General features: G+C 41.6%; 1 protein-coding gene across 1 annotated transcript in view; it reads right to left on the reverse strand.

Annotated features, from left to right (window-relative positions):
- Positions 1-5,847: 5,847 nt before the first annotated feature.
- LOC115195121 (cholecystokinin receptor-like) overlaps positions 5,848-22,215 on the reverse strand; it is a 58,222-nt gene continuing 41,854 nt past the window's right edge. Inside the window, exons 3-5 of the mRNA XM_029754934.1 lie at positions 15,236-15,497; positions 8,417-8,544; positions 5,848-6,422 (exon numbers count right to left, since the gene is read on the reverse strand). Coding sequence (XP_029610794.1) covers positions 5,848-6,422; positions 8,417-8,544; positions 15,236-15,497 — 965 coding nt within the window. The remainder of the gene's footprint in view (positions 6,423-8,416; positions 8,545-15,235; positions 15,498-22,215) is intronic.

Raw genomic sequence — 22,215 nt, forward strand, 5'->3', positions numbered from 1 at the left:
ACCTTTCCTGTTCTTCGTCAGAATGCACTCCCAGGACTTCTACTTCAATAACAAATGTTGGTTTGGTCCCAAATAATCCATAGTTATGTTCCATCAGCGATGTTTTGTTTGTGTGTTCTAGACACTATCCGAAATGGTAAAGAAGTATCGTGTGCATGGCTCATTTCGTGACAAAAAAATTCTAAATATTCCATTACCGTACTTCGAAGCATGTCAACCGCTGTTTAAAATCAATTTTTATGCAATTTATCTCGTAACAAAGCGATAATATTCCGACCGGGAATCTGCGTTTCGGTAAAAAGAGGGATAAACAGAAAGGCGGGGGAGGCCAGTGCCCGCGCCTAAGCCTTTTGTCTGCTGATAGACCACTTAGCAAAAGTGCTTGTCTGTTTCAGCCAGGGCTTTGAATTACATCATTCAGGTTTTTCCCCGGGCTCTGAGAGCCCATTGGAGCCGTAGGAAGTGTCACGTAACAGCAGAGATCCTTTGTAATGAATAGAGATGGCAAAGAAGGGCAAGAAATGGTCAGACAGGGTACTTCCTGTACAGAATCTTCTCACGTTTTGGCCTGCCAAATGAGTTCTGTTATACTCACAGACACCATTCAAACAGTTTTAGAAACTTTGGAGTGTTTTCTATCCAAAGCTAATAATTATATGCATATTCTAGTTTCTGGGCAGGACTAATAATCAGATTAAATCGGGTACGTTTTTTTATCCAGCCGTGAAAATACTGCCCCCTAGCCATAAAAGGTTAACGGCCGTTGGTGAGCAGGCAAGAGGTGAGGCTGGGGGTGAGGTCTTTGTCAGAGCCCCATTGATAAGCATATCCCCTTATCAAAGTTACTGGTCTCTCTCTCTCTCTCTCTCTCTCTCTCTCTCTCTCTCTCTCTCTCTCTCTCTCTCTCTCTCTCTCTCTCTCTCTCTCTCTCTCTCTCTCTCACACACACACAGCACTGATTACATTATCAATTGTAGGTATGGGATTAGCTTGTTGGAACCAACCTGATCGCTGCGTTCAACTTTCTATTTCTCTTTAGATGTCATAAAATGTGAAGTGAAATAGAATGGTGAACACAGTGATCAGGCTGGTTACACCAGGCTAGGTTATGCCCTGGCCATTATATGCATCAGTGGCGGTCAGTGCCGTTTAAGATGAGGGAAGACAACATTTTTTTCATGAGCATGGCCTTATTTCTATTACAACATATTGGATGACTCTCATTCATATTCCAATCACCCAGTTCAATGAAACAGCGAAAGGTTTAGGCTACTACATGATACTCAAATTTTCCCTATACCCATCATGAGGTTGCTACAACCTATCCTATGAATGTAGGTGCACACAGGTTGAAAGACAAATTTGAGGTGACAGACAGTGACATTCAATACCGCCTTGCACACTCTTGCCTGCATTTAGCTGATATAGGGTGTAATCCTTAGTCCAACAGTTGCAAATGAGAGAGTTTCTTTTGAACAAATTCAGGTATGTTTATCCATGTTTTGTTGAGTTTGCTTCCATTTAAGAAACGTTTTTCAAAAGAATCGGCGGAATGAATACACCCCTCATTAACATCCATGTTGTATTCTTTCTCTTCCCCTTCGCTTGTGGACTTCAATACACAACAAATCAGCTTTATGGGACCAGGTGAAAAACCTTTCCAAGCCAAACTTCTACAAACAGCCTACATCGTTGTCACCATATTACCTAAAGTAATGTCATAGTCAGCATAGCTAATAGAACAAACCTGTTAGTAAACCCGCTACAACCATACATGGTCCTGTGTGGCTCAGTTGGTAGAGCATGGTGTTTGCAACGCCAGGGTTGTGGGTTCGATTCCCACGGGGGGACCAATACGGAGAAAAAATGTATGCATTCACTACTGTAAGTCGCTCTGGATAAGAGTGTCTGCTAAATGACTAAAATGTAAATGTGACGTTGGTGTACAGCCAGTAAGCAGTTACACTGGCGGGCCCTGGTGGTAATAAATTAGTAATAGCTTACATTGACTTGGAAGAGTTCCAGCGTTGTGTTGGAAAGTCATAGCCAGCTAGCTAACATAACGTTTGAGCAGGGTGTTTCAGTAGGCTACACTCGCCAGCTGCATTTGCTAGTTAAGGAAGTGAAACTGAAAAAAATTACAGTCTCTCTCGCTTTATTTCTCTCTTGCTTTTCCTTCATTTTGGAAGAAATGAATTTGTTCAAAACTTTTCAACTATTGTCTTTCTCCTTGAGTGAACTACTCACCACACTGCAGTGCTCGATAGCTGTAGTTTATGCTTTCAGTACTAGATTAATACTCTGATCATTTGATTGGGTGGACAACTTGTCAGTTCATGCCACAAGAGCTCTGATAGGCTGAAGGACTTCCTAATTACTGTGTAAGTCTTTGGAAGGGGGTGAGAACCATGAGCCTCCTAGGTTTGTATTGAAGTCAATGTACCCAGAGGAGGACGGAAGCTAGCTGTCCTCCAGCTACACCATGGTGCTACCCTACAGAGTGCTGTTAAGGCTACTGTACACCTTCTTTACAAAAGAATGTGTTTTAATCAGTTATTTGGTGACATGATTATATTTAGTACAGTTTTATCTAAAAATTATAACTTTTTAAATGTTTTACAATTTAAATTTTTATGAAATTCACTGAGGAGGATGGTCCTCTCCTTTCTCCTCTGAGGAGCCTCCACTGATATGCATCTAAGCAGTACAAAATAAGCAACACATGTCACATGTCAATTACATAACTAATGTTTCACAATTGGGTTAATCAAATATATCAAAGCAATGAAGTGGGTTACCTTCTGTATTTGTACAAATGGCGAACCTGTGAAAGCTGTTGCCGCTGACAGGTGAAGGTTGCTGGCCGGATACTTGCCAACATGTGGCTGACTGTTCCATTTATAAGAATGCTCATAGCAAGGCCATGTCTGCATGATGCTGGTGAGGACCACCTTGCTGGTCTTCTCTATGCTGCATGTTCAACTGCAAACTGAACATCTCTTGAACAACTGCAGCAGGCAATCTTATAAGGTGGTGTTGACTGGGAGGGCCTATGACAGGGTGAAATAATAGACAGCCAAGTGGTAAATTGCATTTTGTTCTAAAGAAAGGAAAAAGCTTTTTGCTAATGCAATTCACAACCAACATGACTCTACTAGTTGTATCTACTTGGCTGGAGAATTAGCCTACTAGTTTATCAAGCCAGGCATTTTTTTATACAACTTTTCACATAACCTGTCATTGTTGATGAAGCCGTCTGTGTCATCAGGCCTGCTAAAAAGGACTTTCTGACGGGCTGACCCCAGGTGGTGAAGGTAGCAAATATAATCTGTACTTCGCTGACCCTCAACACTGGTGACCGACAAGGGTGTGTGCTCAGCCCCCTCCTGTACTCCCTGTTCACCCACGACTGCGTGGCCATCTGGTTTTTGATATAAATATGAACTTGATTGAACAAAACATGCATGTATTGTATAACATAATGTCCTAGGTGTGTCATCTGATGAAGATCATCAAAGGTTAGTGCTGCATTTAGCTGTCTTCTGGGTTTTTGTGACATATGCTAGCTTGAAAAATGGGTGTCTGATTATTTCTGGCTGGGTACTCTGCTGACATAATCTAATGTTTTGCTTTCGTTGTAAAGCCTTTTTGAAATCGGACAGTGTGGTTAGATTAACGAGAGTCTTGTCTTTAAATAGCTGTAAAATAGTCATATGTTTGAGAAATTGAAATTATAGCATTTTTAAGGTTTTTCGTATTTTGCGCCAGGCGCTACCATTGGATATTGGCAAGGCGTTCCGCTAGCAGAACGCCTGTCCATAAGAGGTTAATCAAGTTTTCTCAAAGAGTGCAGTTTATAATGTCAGAACATCTGCTGTCTCAGCCACTGCCTGTCTCCAAGGGAGTACTCCAAGGCTCAATCTTAGGCCCCACATTCTTCTCAATTTACATCAACAACATAGTTCAGGCAGTAGGAAGCTCTCTCCACCATTTTTATGCAGATGATACACTCTTATACTCAGCTGGCCACTCCTCTGATTTTGTGTGAAACCCTCTACAACAAAGCTTTCTTAGTGTCCAACAAGCTTTCTCTGCCCTTATCCTTGTTCTGAACGGCACACATACACAATGTTTTGTACACTCAGTGTATGCAGCCTTATGCTATATTTTCCCAACAAAGGTCATGTGGTTTGGTAAGAAGAATGCCCCTCTCCCGACAGGTGTGATTACTACCTGAGTGTTTAGAGCTTGAGGTAGTCACCTCATACAAGTACTTTGGAGTATCGCTAGACAGTACACTGTCCCTCTCTCAGTGCATATCAAAGCTGCAGGCTAAAGTTAAATCTAGACTTGGTTTCCTCTATCGTAATCGCTCCTCTTCATCCAACTGCCAAACTAACCCTGATTCAGATGACCATCTTACCATTGCTAGATTACGGAGATGTAATTTATAGATTGGCAGGTAAGGGTGCTCTCGAGCGGCTAGATGTTCTTTATCATTCGGCCATCAGATTTGCCACCAATGCTCCTTATAGGACACATCACTGCACTCTATACTCCTCCGTAAACTGGTCATATCTGTATAACCGTCGCAAGACCCACTGCTTGATGCTTATTTATAAAACCTTCTTAGGCCTCACTCCCCCTATCTGAGATAGACCCCGTCCCCGCAGGAGGCCTTTTGCCTTGTAAATTAGAATGTATTCTTAACTGACTTGCCTGGTTATGTAAAGGTTAAATAAATCAAATAAAAACAAGTTAACAATTATGTTGTTGATTATGTATTAAACCACCCAGACACATCAAATATACAGTTGTCCTAATGAAATGAGCTGCAGAACAGGAAGAAAACTGCTACAATAACTGCTACAATACTACAATAATGACCTACATGACAGTGTGAAAAGAAGAATACAAACATATAGAATAAAACATGCATACGTATGCAACAAGGCACTAAAGTAATACTGAAAAAAAAAACACGGCACAGGAATACACTTTTTGACCTAAACACATCATTGACTAACTGCCATCTTATTTTCAAGCATGGTGTTGGCTTCATCATGGTATAGGTATGATTGATATTGGCAAAGACAAAAATAAATGGGATGGAGCTGAGCACAGGCAAAATCCTAGAGGAAAACCTGCTTAAGTCTGCTTTATACCAGACACTGGGAGAGGAATTCACCTTTCAGTGGAACAATAACCTACAACACAGGCCAAATCTACACTAGAGTTTGCTTATCATGAAGACAGTGAATGTCCCTGAGTGGCCAAGTTACAGTTTTGACTTAAATCTGCTTGAAAATGTATGGCAAGACTTTAAATTGCTGTCTAGTCATAATCCCCAATAACTTGAAGAATTCTGAAAATAATAAATGGGCAAATATTGCACAATCCAGGTGTGCAATGCTCTTAGACACTTAACCAAGATTACTCACAGCTGTAATCGCTGCCAAAGGTGTTTCTAACATGTATTGACTCAGGAGGGTGAATACTTATCAAATCAATATATATTTGTGTTTTATTTTTCATTAGACATTTTCTTCCACTTTGACATTACAGAGTGCTTTGAGTAGATCGTTGACAAAAAAATGTAAATTAAATAAATTTTAATCCCAGTATGTAACACAATAAAACGTGAAGAAATCAGGAGCGAACAAGCAAAGAAATGCACAAGCATTCTGTTGGTTGCCATCCTTGGTCACAACTACCTGTTGTGACCAAGGATGGCACTGCTACAGCCCCCTGTGTTCCCCAATACAGGGTCCATATTAGGAAGAAGTCCTGCTGAGAACGAGGCTGTCCTAATATGGACACTGTACCCCTCGCCCCCTTCACAAAGAGTCAGTAGGTCCCCGCAGTGCTCACTGTGGTATAGCTGATCTTGGACATGGACAAAGGACCCATAGTCCCCGTCACTGTCATCTCATCATCCCCGCCGTTCCGCCTCCCCCGGCGGCGCCGACAGCAGGGCGGACAGCTGTGGGCGAAGGTGGTGAGCAACGCCTTGCGGAAGCGTGTATTCATAAAACAATAGATAACGGGGTTGACGCACGCCGATGTGTAGCTCAATAGGTGGATAAACGAGATGGGTGCCCCCGAGAGGAGCCGGTGGGCTGAGCTGATGTGGAATGCCTTCCACGTGTTGGCCGTGTACAGGGGCATCCAGCAGAGGAAGAAGAGGATGGCAGTGACAATGAGCATGCGGATCACGTGCTTCTTGGCCAAGAGTTTAGCCTCCGAGGTATTGCTTCGAGGGTGCTCGGCGGACACTTTGGGTTTGGGAGGGGCCGGAGTAGGGGTGGTGAGGGTGGACAGCTCCATGGACGGTGGCTTCTTCGGTATCTGGATGTAGCAGCCATCATTGTCTGTGTCGTTGTTGCTGGTGGTCACGGTGGTGTTTACGCCATTCTTCAGTGCTGTGGAATGTACATGGAAGTGTGTAAGTGGGTCTGAATTGGGTGTAAGTGGGTAGGTGAGTGTAAGTGTGTAGGTTGAAGACAGAGCACATTACTAATAATAACATGACAAAAGAGTTGGTGACATAAGCCTGCATTGTGGGGAACATGCATTCACAAATAAACAGGCCTTATGAGAAAATATACTGCTCAAAAAAATAAAGGGAACACTTAAACAACACATCCTAGATCTGAATGAAAGAAATAATCTTATTAAATACTTTTTTCTTTACATAGTTGAATGTGCTGACATCAAAATCACACAAAAATAATCAATGGAAATCAAATTTATCAACCCATGGAGGTCTGGATTTGGAGTCACACTCAAAATTAAAGTGGAAAACCGCACTACAGGCTGATCCAACTTTGATGTAATGTCCTTAAAACAAGTCAAAATGAGGCTCAGTAGTGTTGTGGCCTCCACGTGCCTGTATGACCTCCCTACAATGCCTGGACATGCTCCTGATGAGGTGGCGGATGGTCTCCTGAGGGATCTCCTCCCAGACCTGGACTAAAGCATCCGTCAACTCCTGGACAGTCTGTGGTGCAACGTGGCTTTGATGGTTGGAGCGAGACATGATGTCCCAGATGTGCTCAATTGGATTCAGGTCTGGGGAACGGGCGGGCCAGTCCATAGCATCAATGCCTTCCTCTTGCAGGAACTCCTGACACACTCCAGCCACATGAGGTCTAGCATTGTCTTGCATTATGAGGAACCCAGCGCCAACCGCACCAGCATATGGTCTCACAAGGGGTCTGAGGATCTCATCTCGGTACCTAATGGCAGTCAGGCTACCTCTGGCGAGCACATGGAGGGCTGTGCGGCCCCCCAAAGAAATGCCACCTCACACCATGACTGACCCACCGCCAAACCGGTCATGCTGGAGGATGTTGCAGGCAGCAGAACGTTCTCCACGGCGTCTCCAGACTGTCACGTCTGTCACGTGCTCAGAGTGAACCTGCTTTCATCTGTGAAGAGCACAGGGCGCCAGTGGCGAATTTGCCAATCTTGCTGTTATCTTGCAAATGCCAAACGTCCTGCACGGTGTTGGGCTGTAAGCACAACCCCCACCTGTGGACGTCAGGCCCTCATACCACCCTCATGGAGTCTGTTTCTGACCGTTTGAGCAGACACATGCACATTTGTGGCCTGCTGGAGGTCATTTTGCAGGGCTCTGGCAGTGCTTCTCCTGCTCCTCCTTGCACAAAGGCGGAGGTAGCGGTCCTGCTGCTGGGTTGTTGCCCTCCTACGGCCTCCTCCACGTCTCCTGATGTACTGGCCTGTCTCCTGGTAGCGCCTCCATGCTCTGGACACTACGCTGACAGACACAGCAAACCTTCTTGCCACAGCTCGCATTGATGTGCCATCCTGGATGAGCTGCACTACCTGAGCCACTTGTGTGGGTTGTAGACTCCGTCTCATGCTACCACTAGAGTGAAAGCACCACCAGCATTCAAAAGTCACCAAAACATTAGCCAGGAAGCATAGGAACTGAGAAGTGGTCTGTGGTCCCCACCTGCAGAACCACTCCTTTATTGGGGGTGTCTTGCTAATTGCCTATAATTTCCACCTGTTGTCTATTCCATTTGCACAACAGCATGTGAAATTTATTTTCAATCAGTGTTGCTTCCTAAGTGGACCGTTTGATTTCACAGAAGTGTGATTGACTTGGAGTTACATTGTGTTGTTTAAGTGTTCCCTTTATTTTTTGAGCAGTGTAGTTACTGTATGAATGCAAAACCCTTATTCTGGCCCCAGCCTTATCATTGCCTGTTTTAAAAACCCTAATCCTAGTCCTTGCCCTCTTTGCTTCTGCCCAGCACAACCCTATTCCAAAACCCCAACCCCTAACCCAAAACCTCAACTTCCCTTATATAACTTTCTAAATGTAAGAAACAAATTAGATGTTCAATCATATCCATGACAGGAGATACATGTGGTGTAGGAGTCTCACCACTGTTCTCTCTGTTTTGGTCCAGCTCAAACTTCATCCCCCGGTACAGCTCTCTGGAGATGAGTCCATAGGCAACGATTATCACAACCCCAGGGATGAAGAACAAGATTAAAAGCAACAGCATGTACCTGAGAAAAAGGAGAGAAAGAGAGAGGGAAAGAGGGAAACATGGAGTGAAAGAAAAAGAGGAAAAATTAGAGAAAAAGGGAGTGAAAGACGCAGGGAAAGCGCCAGACAGGAAGAGAAAAAAGTGACTTTGATCATTGTGGTCATAAAATAAAATAATATTTATATGATGGTCATTAACATTTTTCCAATTATCTTCACATCAATCCGGATACTATCAACTTGGCCGTGTAACAAAAAAGTACAAATCCACTATTGTTCGTTCCACACACTTTGAGAATTAGTAGAGGAAGACTGTTTTCCTCTGAACATCCTCCATGGATGGTTCATCTCCCATCAGCCTTTGCAGCAGGTTAGGCTCTCATTCATTCATTCATTCATTCATTCATTCATTCATTCATTAATGCAACCTCTGATACTCAAAGCTTTTCATCAGTACTCTGTTTGATAGTGGGTCACACATCAGGGATTGGGGGACAAAAGGTGACAGGAAGGAAGGACATACAGAGAGGTAGTAAATAGAGGTTAGAGGTTTTGGTTCATCTTTTGTTTAGTCTTTGATCCTTATTCTTGATTGTCAGAGAAGAACATGGAAAGGGAAGAGGAACAGGTGCTACACTAATATTTCTGTTTCACATTATTTGAGGACTTTTCATGACCGGCATCATTAGTAAGCATAATTACACACGCTGATTCAATAGCCAATTTGGGGAGTAGCCTGTAATGGACTCAAATAGTCCCTGTGACTGTCAGTCTAACATCTTAGCCATTACACCAAGATGCTTGGCCTCAAAGAGGTCACCAAAAGTACTAAGGTCACAAGTTATATTTCAATAGCATCTTTTCTGAAGAATATTGTAATAATTCAAAAATGATAGGTATTATATTGTATGTGTTTGTTGATGACATCTACTGTCACCGCTGCTTTGATAATTTTTTGAAAATCAATACAAATTAAAATATAAATCCGATTAACCTCTCTAGGGTAGGTGGCACCAAATCGTCCCACCTACGTAACAGCCAGTGGAATCCTGTGGCGCGTTATTCAAATACCTTAGAAATGCTATTACTAAAATTTCTCAAACATATGACTATTTTACAGCATTTTAAAGACAAGACTCTCGTTAATCTAACCACACTGTCCGATTTCAAAAAGGCTTTACAACGAAAGCAAAACATTAGATTATGTCAGCAGAGTACCCAGCCAGAAATAATCAGACACCCATTTTTCAAGCTAGCATATAATGTCACAAAAACCCAGAAGACAGCTAAATGCAGCACTAACCTTTGATGATCTTCATCAGATGACACACCTAGGACATTATGTTATACAATACATGCATGTTTTGTTCAATCAAGTTCATATTTATATCAAAAACCAGCTATTTTACATTAGCATGTGACGTTCAGAACTAGCATACCCCCCGCAAACTTCCGGCGAATTTACTAACAATTTACTAAATTACTCACGATAAACGTTCACAAAAAGCATAACAATTATTTTAAGAATTATAGATACAGAACTCCTCTATGCACTCGATTTGTCCGATTTTAAAACCTGTTGAGGATCTTATCCCGATCTTATCCCGGTATTGGGATTCATTGTCATGTGACCATGGCGGGGAATTCAAAACTGCAAGAGTAATCATTTCAAATAATCAAATAATCAACTATTTTCCTCCATTTGAAAGATATATCTCCTAAATCTAACCACGCTGTCCGATTTTCAGAGGCATTACGGAGAATGCATAAAGTTAGGTTATGTGAGGAGAGTACATTGACAATAGCTGCGTGTAATGTTTAGCCAATTCAAAGAAGGGCATCAACAGACAGAAAACTAGCTAGAATTATGCACTTACCTTTGACAATCTGCATCAGATGACACTCATAGGACATTATGTTATACAATACATGCATTTTTAGTTCCATCAAGTTCATATTTATATCCAAAAACAGCATTTACAGTCGCGGTGAAATTCAGAATTTTTTTCGGCTCGAATGCACCCAGTGAATCCAGCATTACAAATCACGGAATTACTATTCGAAAACATTGGTAAATTATAATATTGTCATTCAAAGAATAATATATTATCATCTCGTAATTGCTACCGAATGGCCAGATCTCAAAATAACTTTACTGGGAAATCACATTTTGCATAAACTGGGTACTATGCTAACAACAATAAGCTATATGCTAAGCTAAGCTAAGCTAAACCGTTAGCATTAGCATCATCTAATATCGATAATAACATTCTAAATATCCCCTTACCTTTGATTATCTCCATCAGAAGGCGCTGCCAGAGATCCCAGGTCCAGAACAAATGTGGTTTCTTTTGACAAAGTTCATAATTTATGTCCAAATAGTTAGCGTTCAGTAGGCTCCCACAAAATGAGGTGGGCAGTGTAAAGTCACGTCGAAAAGCTAAAGAAAACCTAGTAAATAATCTATTTACGTTTGTTTAAACATGTCAAACGTTGTTTAGCATTAATCTTTTGGTCCATTTTTAACGTGAAACATCAGTAAACATCGGTAATATTTTCACACAACCTATCAAGTGTCTAGAATAAACGATAATGACAAAGACACTCTTCTCAGATTCATGCGCAGGCGCAAAAAATGAAGTGATGACGTGTCAACTTGTAAGCTTTATAATTCGGTCTGTATTCATGACAGATGCTTCCAACAACTTTCTAAAGATCGTTGACATCTAGTGGAAGCCGTAGGAGTTGCGAACTGAATCCTTTCTCACTGTGGTATCTTTAAAACAATGACACTAAATAGTACAGTCACAAAATTCTCATTTTTTTAAATCTTTTTTTCACAGGTATTTGCCTGCAATATGAGTTTTGTTATACTTACAGACACCATTCAAACTGTTTTAGAAAATTCAGAGTGTTTTCTATCCAAACCTAAACAATAATATGCATATTCTAGCTTCTGAGTTGGTGTAGGAGGCAGTTAAAAATGCGCACATATTTTTTTCCAAAATTCTCAATACTGCCCCCTAGCCCGTAGAGGTTAAAATAGCTTTTTGGTGAAAGCACATTTTGCAATATTCTAAGTAGATAGCCCGGCATCACAGGGCTAGCTATTTAGACACCCAGCAAGTTTAGCCTTCACCAAACTCCGATTTACTATTAGAAAAGTTTGATTACCTTTGGTGTTCTTCGTCAGAATGCACTCCCAGGACTTCTACTTCAATAACAAATGTTGGTTTGGTCCCAAATAATCCATAGTTATGTTCAAACAGCGGCGTTTTGTTCGTGCGTTCAAGACACTATCCGAATGGTAAATAAGGTTTACGAGCACGGCGCATTTCGTGACAAAAAATTATAAATATTCCATTACTGTACTTCGAAGCATGTCAACCGCTGTTTAAAATCAATTTTTATGCCATTTTTCTCGTAAAAAAGCGATAATATTCCGACCGGGAATCTGCGTTTAGGTAAATAGACAACAGAAAATAAAGCATGGGATCGACTCGTGCACGCGCCTAAGCCCATTATCCTCTTATCGGCCACTTGTGTTTCAGCCTGGGGCTGGAATGACATCATTCAGCTTTTTCCCGGGCTCTGAGAGCCTATGGGAGCCGTAGGAAGTGTCACGTTACAGCAAAGATCCTCAGTCTTCAATAAACAGAGACAAGAAGAACAAGATCTTGTCAGAGAGGGCACTTCCTTTAAGGAATCTTCTCAGGTTTTTGCCTGCCATATTGCCTGGTTTTTGCCTGCCATTACCTTTGCTGTTCTTCGTCAGAATGCACTCCCAGGACTTCTACTTCAATAACAAATGTTGGTTTGGTTCCAAATAATCCATAGTTGTATCCAAATAGCTGCGTTTTTTTTCGTGCGTTCAAGACACTATCCAAAGGGTAAATAAGGGTGACGCGCCCGACGCGTTTAGTGACAAAAAATTTCAAAATATTCCATTATCGTACTTCGAAGCATGTCAACCGCTGTTTAAAATCAATTTTTATGCTATTTTTCTCGTAAAAAAGCGATAATATTCCGACCGGGAGTCGTTGTTTTCGTTCAAAGAGAGAGAAAGTAAACATGTTGTCGGCTCGTGCACGCGCCTCCAGTCTCATTGTCCTCAGATCGACCATTATCCAAATTCGCTAATGTTTTTCAGCCAGGGCCTGCAAAGTCACCATTCATCGTTCTGGCGCCTTCTGAGAGCCTATGGGAGCGTTAGAAAATGTCACGTTATGCCAGAGATCCCCTGTTTTGGTTAGAGATGATCAAGAAGGCCATGAAATGGTCAGAGAGAGCGCTTCCTGTTTTGAATCTTCTCAGGTTTTTGCCTGCCAAATGAGTTCTGTTATACTCACAGACACCATTCAAACAGTTTTAGAAACTTTAGGGTGTTTTCTATCCAAAGCTAATAATTATATGCATATTCTAGTTACTGGGCAGGAGTAGTAACCAGATTAAATCGGGTACGTTTTTTATCCGTCCGTGCAAATACTGCCCCCTATCCCCAACAGGTTAAATAATAAAAAAATCTATTTAGGTAAGAGAGGAGTCCCGCGCACGACGGTACTTTTGGTGCAGCCTTCAGAACGCTCTAACAAGAAGACATAAAGGATTAACTATTTCGAACAAAAATACATTTGTTGTGGACCTGGGAAACCTGGAAGTGCCTTCTGATGAAGATAATCAAAGGTAAGAGATTATTGACAATAGTATACAAGACTAGATTTGATATGCGATTGTTCCAAGATGGCGCTGACCTGTATTGCTAGCCTATTTTTCTGAGTATCACATCCCCTTTTATCGCAAAGTGTGATTACCCAGTAAAGTTATTTTTAAATCTGGCATTGCAGGTGCTTTCAAGAGATGCTAATCTATAAATCTTAGAATGACAATATTACATTTTAAAAATGTTTTCGAATAGTAATTTAGTAAATTGTAGCGCTGTTTCACAGGACGCATTTGAGGGAAAATAGTTAGTCAACGTCACGCGCCGATGTAAAATGCTGTTTTTATATATAAATATGAACTTTATCGAACAAAAGAATGCATGTATTGATGTCCTAGGACATGATGTCCTAGGAGTGTCATCTGATGAAGATTGTCAAAGGTTAGTGCTGCATTTAGCTGTTTTTTGGTTATTTGTGATGCATGTGGTTGGTCGGAAAATGGCTATGTGGCCACTTTTACGATATACTCCTCTAACATAATCTAATGTTTTGCTTTTGCTGTAAAGCCTTTTTGAAATCGGACAACGTGGTTCGATTCAGGAGAGGTGTATCTATAAAACGATATAACATAGTCCTATATTTGAAAAAATATATATATTCAATTTTTCCGATTTTCGCTGGATGCCCGTCAAGAGGTTTTAAGCACACAGCCAAGACAATGCAGGAGTTGTTTCGGGACAAGTCTTGGAATGTCCTTGAGTGGCCCAACCAGAGCCAGGACTTGAACCCGATCGAACATCTCTGGAGAGACCAGAAAATAGCTGGGCATCAACATCACAGAGCTTGAGAGGATCTGAAGAGAAGAATGGGAGAAATTCCTTATACAGGTGTGCCAAGTTTGTAGCACCATACCCAAGAATACTCGAGGCTGTAACCGCTGCCAAAGATGCTTCAACAAAGTACAGAGTAAAGGGTCTGAATACTTACGTAAATGTGATATTTACGTTTTTATTTATACAAAAAAATATGTTTTTTGCTTTGTTATTATGGGGTATTGTGTGTAGCTTGATGAGGGGAAAAAAACAATTTAATCAATTTTAGAATAAGGCTGTAATGCAACAAAATGTGGAAAAAGTCAAGATGTCTGAATACTTTCAGAATGCACTGTATATCCCCAAAGGACTCTTAGGGTTGTAGTTGTAAAGAAAAATGAGTAAAGTCTGGAGAGGTTTTAACAGGCTGCAAACAGTGAACAACTACAATTAAAGTAGAAAGCTCTGCAGAGAGAGAGCTTATTTAGTGTAAAAATAAGAAGTATAGTCTGGACGAGAGAGCTGTATTAGGCTGGGGAGAACCCCTGGAGAATGTCAATCTTCCTTTAATTGCTCTGCTCCACAGCCTCTCTGTTTGTTTATGGGCAAATTGATGAATAGTCCTCTGTGCCCAAACTTAACAGCAACAGTTTCTACAGAAAAAGCCTTGCCTGAACTGCAGATGCAGATACTTGGGCAGTGGAGCTTTATTCTAGCTATATTACTAATCGTAGACCAGTGTTTAATAAACTGTTGGTCTTTAGAGTGGAATTACCTTCTAAAACTGCTTCGCTAGCCCTGAGTCAATGCGAACTAATCTGCCTAATAATATAATTGCTTTGCCTTAGATGTTGCTGTGGTGCTCCTAAATGTCCGGCTATGACGATTCTGTTCTGTCTTGCAGGGGGAAGGCATTACTTTTGGGCAAATTTAATATACGTGGAAATATAACGAAAACTGCATGAAATGCTTCATTGCTTCCCTGATCAGAAATGGGGGGAAAAAACTATTTATTTTGAAACAAATCTATTCAATAAAGCAATCAAACATAAAAACAGACCAAACAAATCCAAGATACTTTTTTGTACAAGGGACTGGCAATCTATGTTCCTTTGATAACTGCTTACTTTGAAAATACCACTCGAGAACTGACTTAACTAGCATCAGGAAACTCAGGGACCGGTCAGAAACCAGTTCTGACCACTGCACTAGAGGTCTCCAGTCAGAAACTCACTCACCACGTCTGTTCCACCCCAACGCTTGGCCATTCCAGGCGGCACATGTGTCCCATAGTTCGGTCGGGTTTGGGGAAGGACTTGAGGTGGCTGAACACTGGGTAGGGCACCATCATGACCAACGACAACACCCAGATGGCGGCGATGACCCGGTAGGCATGGGAATGAGTCTGCCACACCCGCGACTTCAGCGGGTTGCAGATGGCGCTGTACCTCTCGATCGCTATGGCGACCAGGCTGAAGGTGGAGATGCTGACGGAGAGTCCTATAGGAATGCAGGGAAGGGGAAGGGGTCAATAAGAGAGATTAAAATGACTGTATCAACAGTGATCAGACCTGGGTTGAAATAGTACTTGTTTTCTGTCTGGAGTGCCAGATGGACGGGGTTAAAACTTTTGAGACAATTCCATTGTCTCCATTGAGCAAGGCAAGTTCAATTAACCTGTTAGGGATAGGGGGCAGTATTTACACGGCCGGATAAAAAACGAACCCGATTTAATCTGGTTATTACTACTGCTCAGAAACTAGAATATGCATATAATTATTGTCTTTGGATAGAAAACACCCTAAAGTTTCTAAAACTGTTTGAATGGTGTCTGTGAGTATAACAGAACTCATATGGCAGGCAAAAACCTGAGAAGATTCCTTACTGGAAGTGGCCTGTCTGACAATTTCTTGGGCTTCTTGACTCTCTTTATTGAAAACTTAGGATCTTTGCTGTAACGTGACACTTCCTACGGCTCCCATAGGCTCTCAGAACCCGAAAAAAAGCTGAATGATGTCTTTGCAGCCCTGGCTGAAAAACATTAGCGCATTTGGATGGTGGTCGATCAGAGTACAATGAGACTGAGGCGCGTGCACGAGGCGACCCCATGTTTTTATTTTCTCTGTCTTTGAACTAAAACAACGACTCCCGGTCGGAATATTATCGATTTTTTACGAGAAAAATGGCATAAAAATTGATTTTAAACAGCGGTTGACATGCTTCGAAGTACGGTAATGGAGAATTTAGAAATGTTTTGTCACGAAACGCGTCGGGCGCATCACCCTTATTTACCATTCGGATAGTGTCTTGAACGCACAAACAAAACAGAGGATATTTGAACATAACTATGGATTATTTTGAACCAAACCAACATTTGTTATTGAAGTAGAAGTCCTGGGAGTGCATTCTGACGAAGAACAGCAAAGGTAATAACATTTTTCTTATAGTAAATCTGACTTTGGTGAGGGCTAAACTTGGTGGGTTTCTAAATAGCTAGCCCGTGATGGCTGGGCTATCTACTCAGAATATTGAAAAATGTGCTTTCACCGAAAAGCTATTTTAAAATCGGACATAGCGAGTGCATAGAGGAGTTCTGTATCTATAATTCTTTAAATAATTGTTATGTTTTTTGTGAACGTTTATCGTGAGTAATTTAGTAAATTCACCAGAAGTTTGCGGTGGGTATGCTAGTTCTGAACGTCACATGCTAATCTAAAAAGCTGTTTTTTGATATAAATATGAACTTGATTGAACAAAACATGCATGTATTGTATAACAAAATGTCCTAGTTTTGTCATCTGATGAAGATCATCAAAGGTTAGCGCTGCATTTAGCTGTGGTTTGGGTTTATGTGACATTATATGCTAGCTTGAAAAATGGGTGTCTGATTATTTCTGGCTGGGTACTCTGCTGACACAATCTAATGTTTTGCTTTCGTTGTAAAGCCTTTTTGAAATCGGACAGTGTGGTTAGATTAACTCTATTTCTACTTTGCACTTTCTTCTACTACAAATCTGGAATAAATGTAGTGGACCTTAATGTTTTTCCTCATAATCCTGGATTATCGGACCACCATTTTATTGCGTTTACAATTGCAACAAATAATCTGCTCAGACCCCAACCAAGGAAGATTAAAAGTCGTGCTATAAATTCTCAGACAACCCAAAGATTCCTTGATGCCCTTCCAGACTCCCTCTGCCTACCCAAGGACGTCAGAGGACAAGAATCAGTTAACCACCTAACCGAGGAACTCAATTCAACCTTGCGCAATACCCTAGATGCAGTTGCACCCCTAAAAATTAAAAACATCTGTCATAAGAAACTAGCTCCCTGGTATACAGAAAATACACGAGCTCTGAAGCAAGCTTCCAGAAAATTGGAACGGAAATGGCGCCACACTAAACTGGAAGTCTTCCGACTAGCTTGGAAAGACAGTACCGTGCAGTATCGAAGAGCCCTCACTGCTGCACGATCATCCTATTTTTCCAACTTAATTGAGGAAAATAAGAACAATCCGAAATTTCTTTTTGACACTGTCGCAAAGCTAACTAAAAAGCAGCATTCGCAAATGGAGGATGGCTTTCACTTCAGCAGTAATAAATTTATGAACTTTTTTGAGGAAAAGATCATGATCATTAGAAAGCAAATTACGGACTCCTCTTTAAATCTGGGTATTCCTCCAGGGCTTCATTGTCCAGAGTCTGCACAACTCTGCCAGGACCTTGGCTCAAGGGAGATACTAAAGTGTTTTAGTACTATATCTCTTGACACAATGATGAAAATAATCATGGCCTCCAAACCCTCAAGCTGCATACTGGACCCTATTCCAACTAAACTACTGAAAGAGCTGCTTCCTGTGCTTGGCCCTCCTATGTTGAACATAATAAACGGCTCTCTATCCACCGGATGTGTACCAAGCTCACTAAAAGTGGCAGTAATAAAGCCTCTCTTGAAAAAGCCGAATCTTGACCCAGAAATTATAAAAAACTATCGGCCTATATCGAATCTTCCATTCCTCTCAAAAATTTTAGAAAAAGTTGTTGCGCAGCAACTCACTGCCTTCCTGAAGACAAACAATGTATACGAAACGCTTCAGTCTGGTTTTAGACCCCATCATAGCACTGAGACTGCACTTGTGAAGGTGGTAAATGACCTTTTAATGACGTCAGACCGAGGCTCTGCATCTGTCCTCATGCTCCTAGATCTTAGTGCCGCTTTTGATACCATCGATCACCACATTCTTTTGGAGAGATTGGAAACCCAAATTGGTCTACATGGACAAGTTCTGGCCTGGTTTAGATCTTATCTGTCGGAAAGATATCAGTTTGTCTCTGTGAATGGTTCGTCCTCTGACAAATCAATTGTAAATTTCGGTGTTCCTCAAGGTTCCGTTCTAGGACCACTATTGTTTTCACTATATATTTTACCTCTTGGGGATGTCATTCGAAAACATAATGTTAAATTTCACTGCTATGCGGACGACACACAGCTGTACATTTCAATGAAACATGGTGAAGCCCCAAAATTGCCCTCGCTAGAAGCCTGTGTTTCAGACATAAGGAAGTGGATGGCTGCAAATTTTCTACTTTTAAACTCGGACAAAACAGAGATGCTTGTCCTAGGTCCCAAGAAACAAAGAGATCTTCTGTTGAATCTGACAATTAATCTGGATGGTTGTACAGTCGTCTCAAATAAAACTGTGAAGGACCTCGGCGTTACTCTGGACCCTGATCTCTCTTTTGAAGAACATATCAAGACTGCTTCAAGGACAGCTTTTTTCCATCTACGTAACATTGCAAAAATCAGAAACTTTCTGTCCAAAAATGACGCAGAAAAATTTATCCATGCTTTTGTTACTTCTAGGCTCGACTACTGCAATGCTCTACTTTCCGGCTACCCGGATAAAGCACTAAACAAACTTCAGTTAGTGCTAAATACGGCTGCTAGAATCCTGACTAGAACCAAAAAATTTGATCATATTACTCCAGTGCTAGCTTCCCTACACTGGCTTCCTGTTAAGGCAAGGGCTGATTTCAAGGTTTTACTGCTAACCTACAAAGCATTACATGGGCTTGCTCCTACCTATCTTTCCGATTTGGTCCTGCCGTACATACCTACACGTACGCTACGGTCACAAGACGCAGGCCTCCTAATTGTCCCTAGAATTTCTAAGCAAACGGCTGGAGGTAGGGCTTTCTCCTATAGAGCTCCATTTTTATGGAATGGTCTGCCTACCCATGTGAGAGACGCAGACTCAGTCTCAACCTTTAAGTCTTTACTGAAGACTTATCTCTTCAGTAGGTCCTATGATTAAGTATAGTCTGGCCCAGGAGTGTGAAGGTGAACGGAAAGGCTGGAGCAACGAACCGCCCTTGCTGTCTCTGCCTTGTCGGTTCCCCTCTTCCCACTGGGATTCTCTGCCTCTAACCCTTTTACAGGGGCTGAGTCACTGACTTACTGGTGTTCTTCCATGCCGTCCATGGGAGGGGTGCGTCACTTGAGTAGGTTGAGCCACTGACGTGGTCTTCCTGTCTGGGTTGGCGCCCCCCCCTTGGGTTGTGCCGTGGCGGACATCTTTGTGGGCTATACTCGGCCTTGTCTTCGGACGGTAAGTTGGTGGTTGTAGATATCCCTCTAGTGGTGTGGGGGCTGTGCTTTGGCAAAGTGGGTGGGGATATATCCTGCCTGTTTGGCCCTGTCCGGGGGTATCATCGGATGGGGCCACAGTGTCTTCTGATCCCTCCTGTCTCAGCCTCCAGTATTTATGCTGCAGTAGTTTATGTGTCGGGGGGCTAGGGTCAGTCTGTTACATCTGGAGTATTCTCTTGTCTTATCCGGTGTCCTGTGTGAATGTAAATATGCTCTCTCTAATTCTCTCTTTCTTTCTTTCTTTCTTTCTCTCGGAGGACCTGAGCCCTAGGACTACCTGGCATGATGACTCCTTGCTGTCCCCAGTCCACCTGGCCATGCTGCTGCTCCAGTTTCAACTGTTCTGCCTGCGGCTACGGAACCCTGACCTGTTCACCGGACGTGCTTGTTGCACCCTCGACAATTACTATGATTATTATTATTTGACCATGCTGGTCATTTACGAACATTTTAACATCTTGACCATGTTCTGTTATAATATCCACCCGGCACAGCCAGAAGAGGACTGGCCACCCCTCATAGCCTGGTTCCTCTCTAGGTTTCTTCCTAGGTTTTTGGCCTTTCTCAGGAGTTTTTCCTAGGGAGTTTTTCCCAGCCACCGTGCTTCTTTCACATGCATTGCTTGCTGTTTGGGGTTTTAGGCTGGGTTTCTGTACAGCACTTTCAGATTTCAGCTGATGTACGAAGGGCTATATAAATAAATTTGATTTGATTTGATTTTGATTTGAATCTACCATTCCAGTGTTTTACTTGCTATATTGTATTTACTTTGCCACCATGGACTTTTTTTGCCTTTACCTCCCTTATCTCACCTCTTTTTCTCACATTGTACATAGACTTATTTTTCTACTGTATTATTGACTGTATATTTGTTTTACTCCATGTGTAACTCTGTGTTGTTGTATGTTGTCGAATTGCTTTGCTTTATCTTGGCCAGGTCGCAATTGTAAATGAGAACTTGTTCTCAACTTGCCTACCTGGTTAAATAAAGGTGAAATAAATAAAAATAAATAAAAATACTTTTGAGGATGTAATCGCTGCCAAAGGTGCTTCAACAAAGTACTGAGTAAAGGGCCTGAATACTTATGTAAATGTGACTCAACCACCTGGATTCGGTGTTACGTAGCGAAATTAGAATTTCTGTTTTATACATCGGATAGAAGTAGATACTCAGAGCTACAAAATGGTATATCATACACTGCATTTGAGGAACAATTGGAAAGTAATTATGCTTTGATTATGCGTCGATAAATTCACTTTTGAGAAAATTGCATTTTTGTGATTTGGTGAGAGAGCTCTTCTTTGTCTACACCTAATTCAGCATCGTTCACACACTCTTAAGCTTTAGCCCCACCCATCTCGTTTAGTTCTCGTTTCATTCAGAGCGCACACGTTACACTCTGGCCAATGATTTGTTTACTTCTGGATAACATGAAAACAGCCTAACCAGCTCTGCTGGCAACAATTTAATTATACTTTTTTGCCGACGTTTACTGACACCGGCCATATTCAATGGGGGTTGTACACTTAGTCCAAGACATGTAGCTAGGTACCTAGGTAAACAATGAATCAAGCACTGTACCTTGCCAGGTCCAAAAGGCTTCTTGACAGCTTCTACCCCCGAGCTATATGACTACCCCCCCCTGCTACTCAGTTTATTACCCATGCATAGTCACATTACCTCTACCTACATGTACAATACCAGTCAAAAGTTTGGACACACCTACTCATTCAAGGGTTTTTATTTATTTTTACTATTTTCTACATTGTATAATAATAGTGAATACATCAACACTATGAAATAACACATATGGAATCAGGTTGTAACCTAAAAAATGTTAAAGAAATCTAAATCTATTTTAGATTTTAGATTCTTCAAAGTAGCCACCCTTTGCCATGACGACAGCTTTGCACACTCTTGGCATACTCTCAAGCAGCTTCAGGAGGAATGATTTTCCAACAGTCTTGAAGGAAACCCACATATGCTGAGCATTTGATGGCTGCTTTTCCTTCACTCTGAGGTCCAACTCTATTGAACTTATCCTCTGCAGCTGAGGTAACTCTGGGTCTTCCATTCCTGTGGTGGTCCTCATGAGTGCCAATTTCATCATAGCGCTTGATGGTTTTTGAGACTGCACATGAAGAAACTGTCAAAGTTGTTGAGATTTTCTGTATTGACTGACCATCATGTCTTAAAGTAATGATGGTCTGTCGTTTCTCTTTGCATATTTGAGCTGTTCTTGCCAATAATAATATGGCATAATAGGGCTTTCTTCTGTATACCACCCCAAATGTGGTGAAATTATGCTGAAATTAAATCAAGGTCAGAATAGGGTGTATCTGTACCACACCTCCGCAACACCTTCATTTATTTGATCTCCACCCCAAACAAATAACGTGTGAATAGCATGCTATTCTCATGCTTATGTTAAAGGTCAGAATACGCATAAAGAGAAATCTGCATAAAAAGGGAATACCATTCCATTTACGCACGATTAACTTGGGTCAGAATTGGCCCCAATGAGAATTATAGATAATGCAGGTTTCTTATGAGAACATTACTGACTCA

This window comes from Salmo trutta, chromosome 6 (genome assembly GCF_901001165.1).
Source record: "Salmo trutta chromosome 6, fSalTru1.1, whole genome shotgun sequence".
In the NCBI taxonomy this organism is placed as follows: Eukaryota; Metazoa; Chordata; class Actinopteri; order Salmoniformes; family Salmonidae; genus Salmo; species Salmo trutta.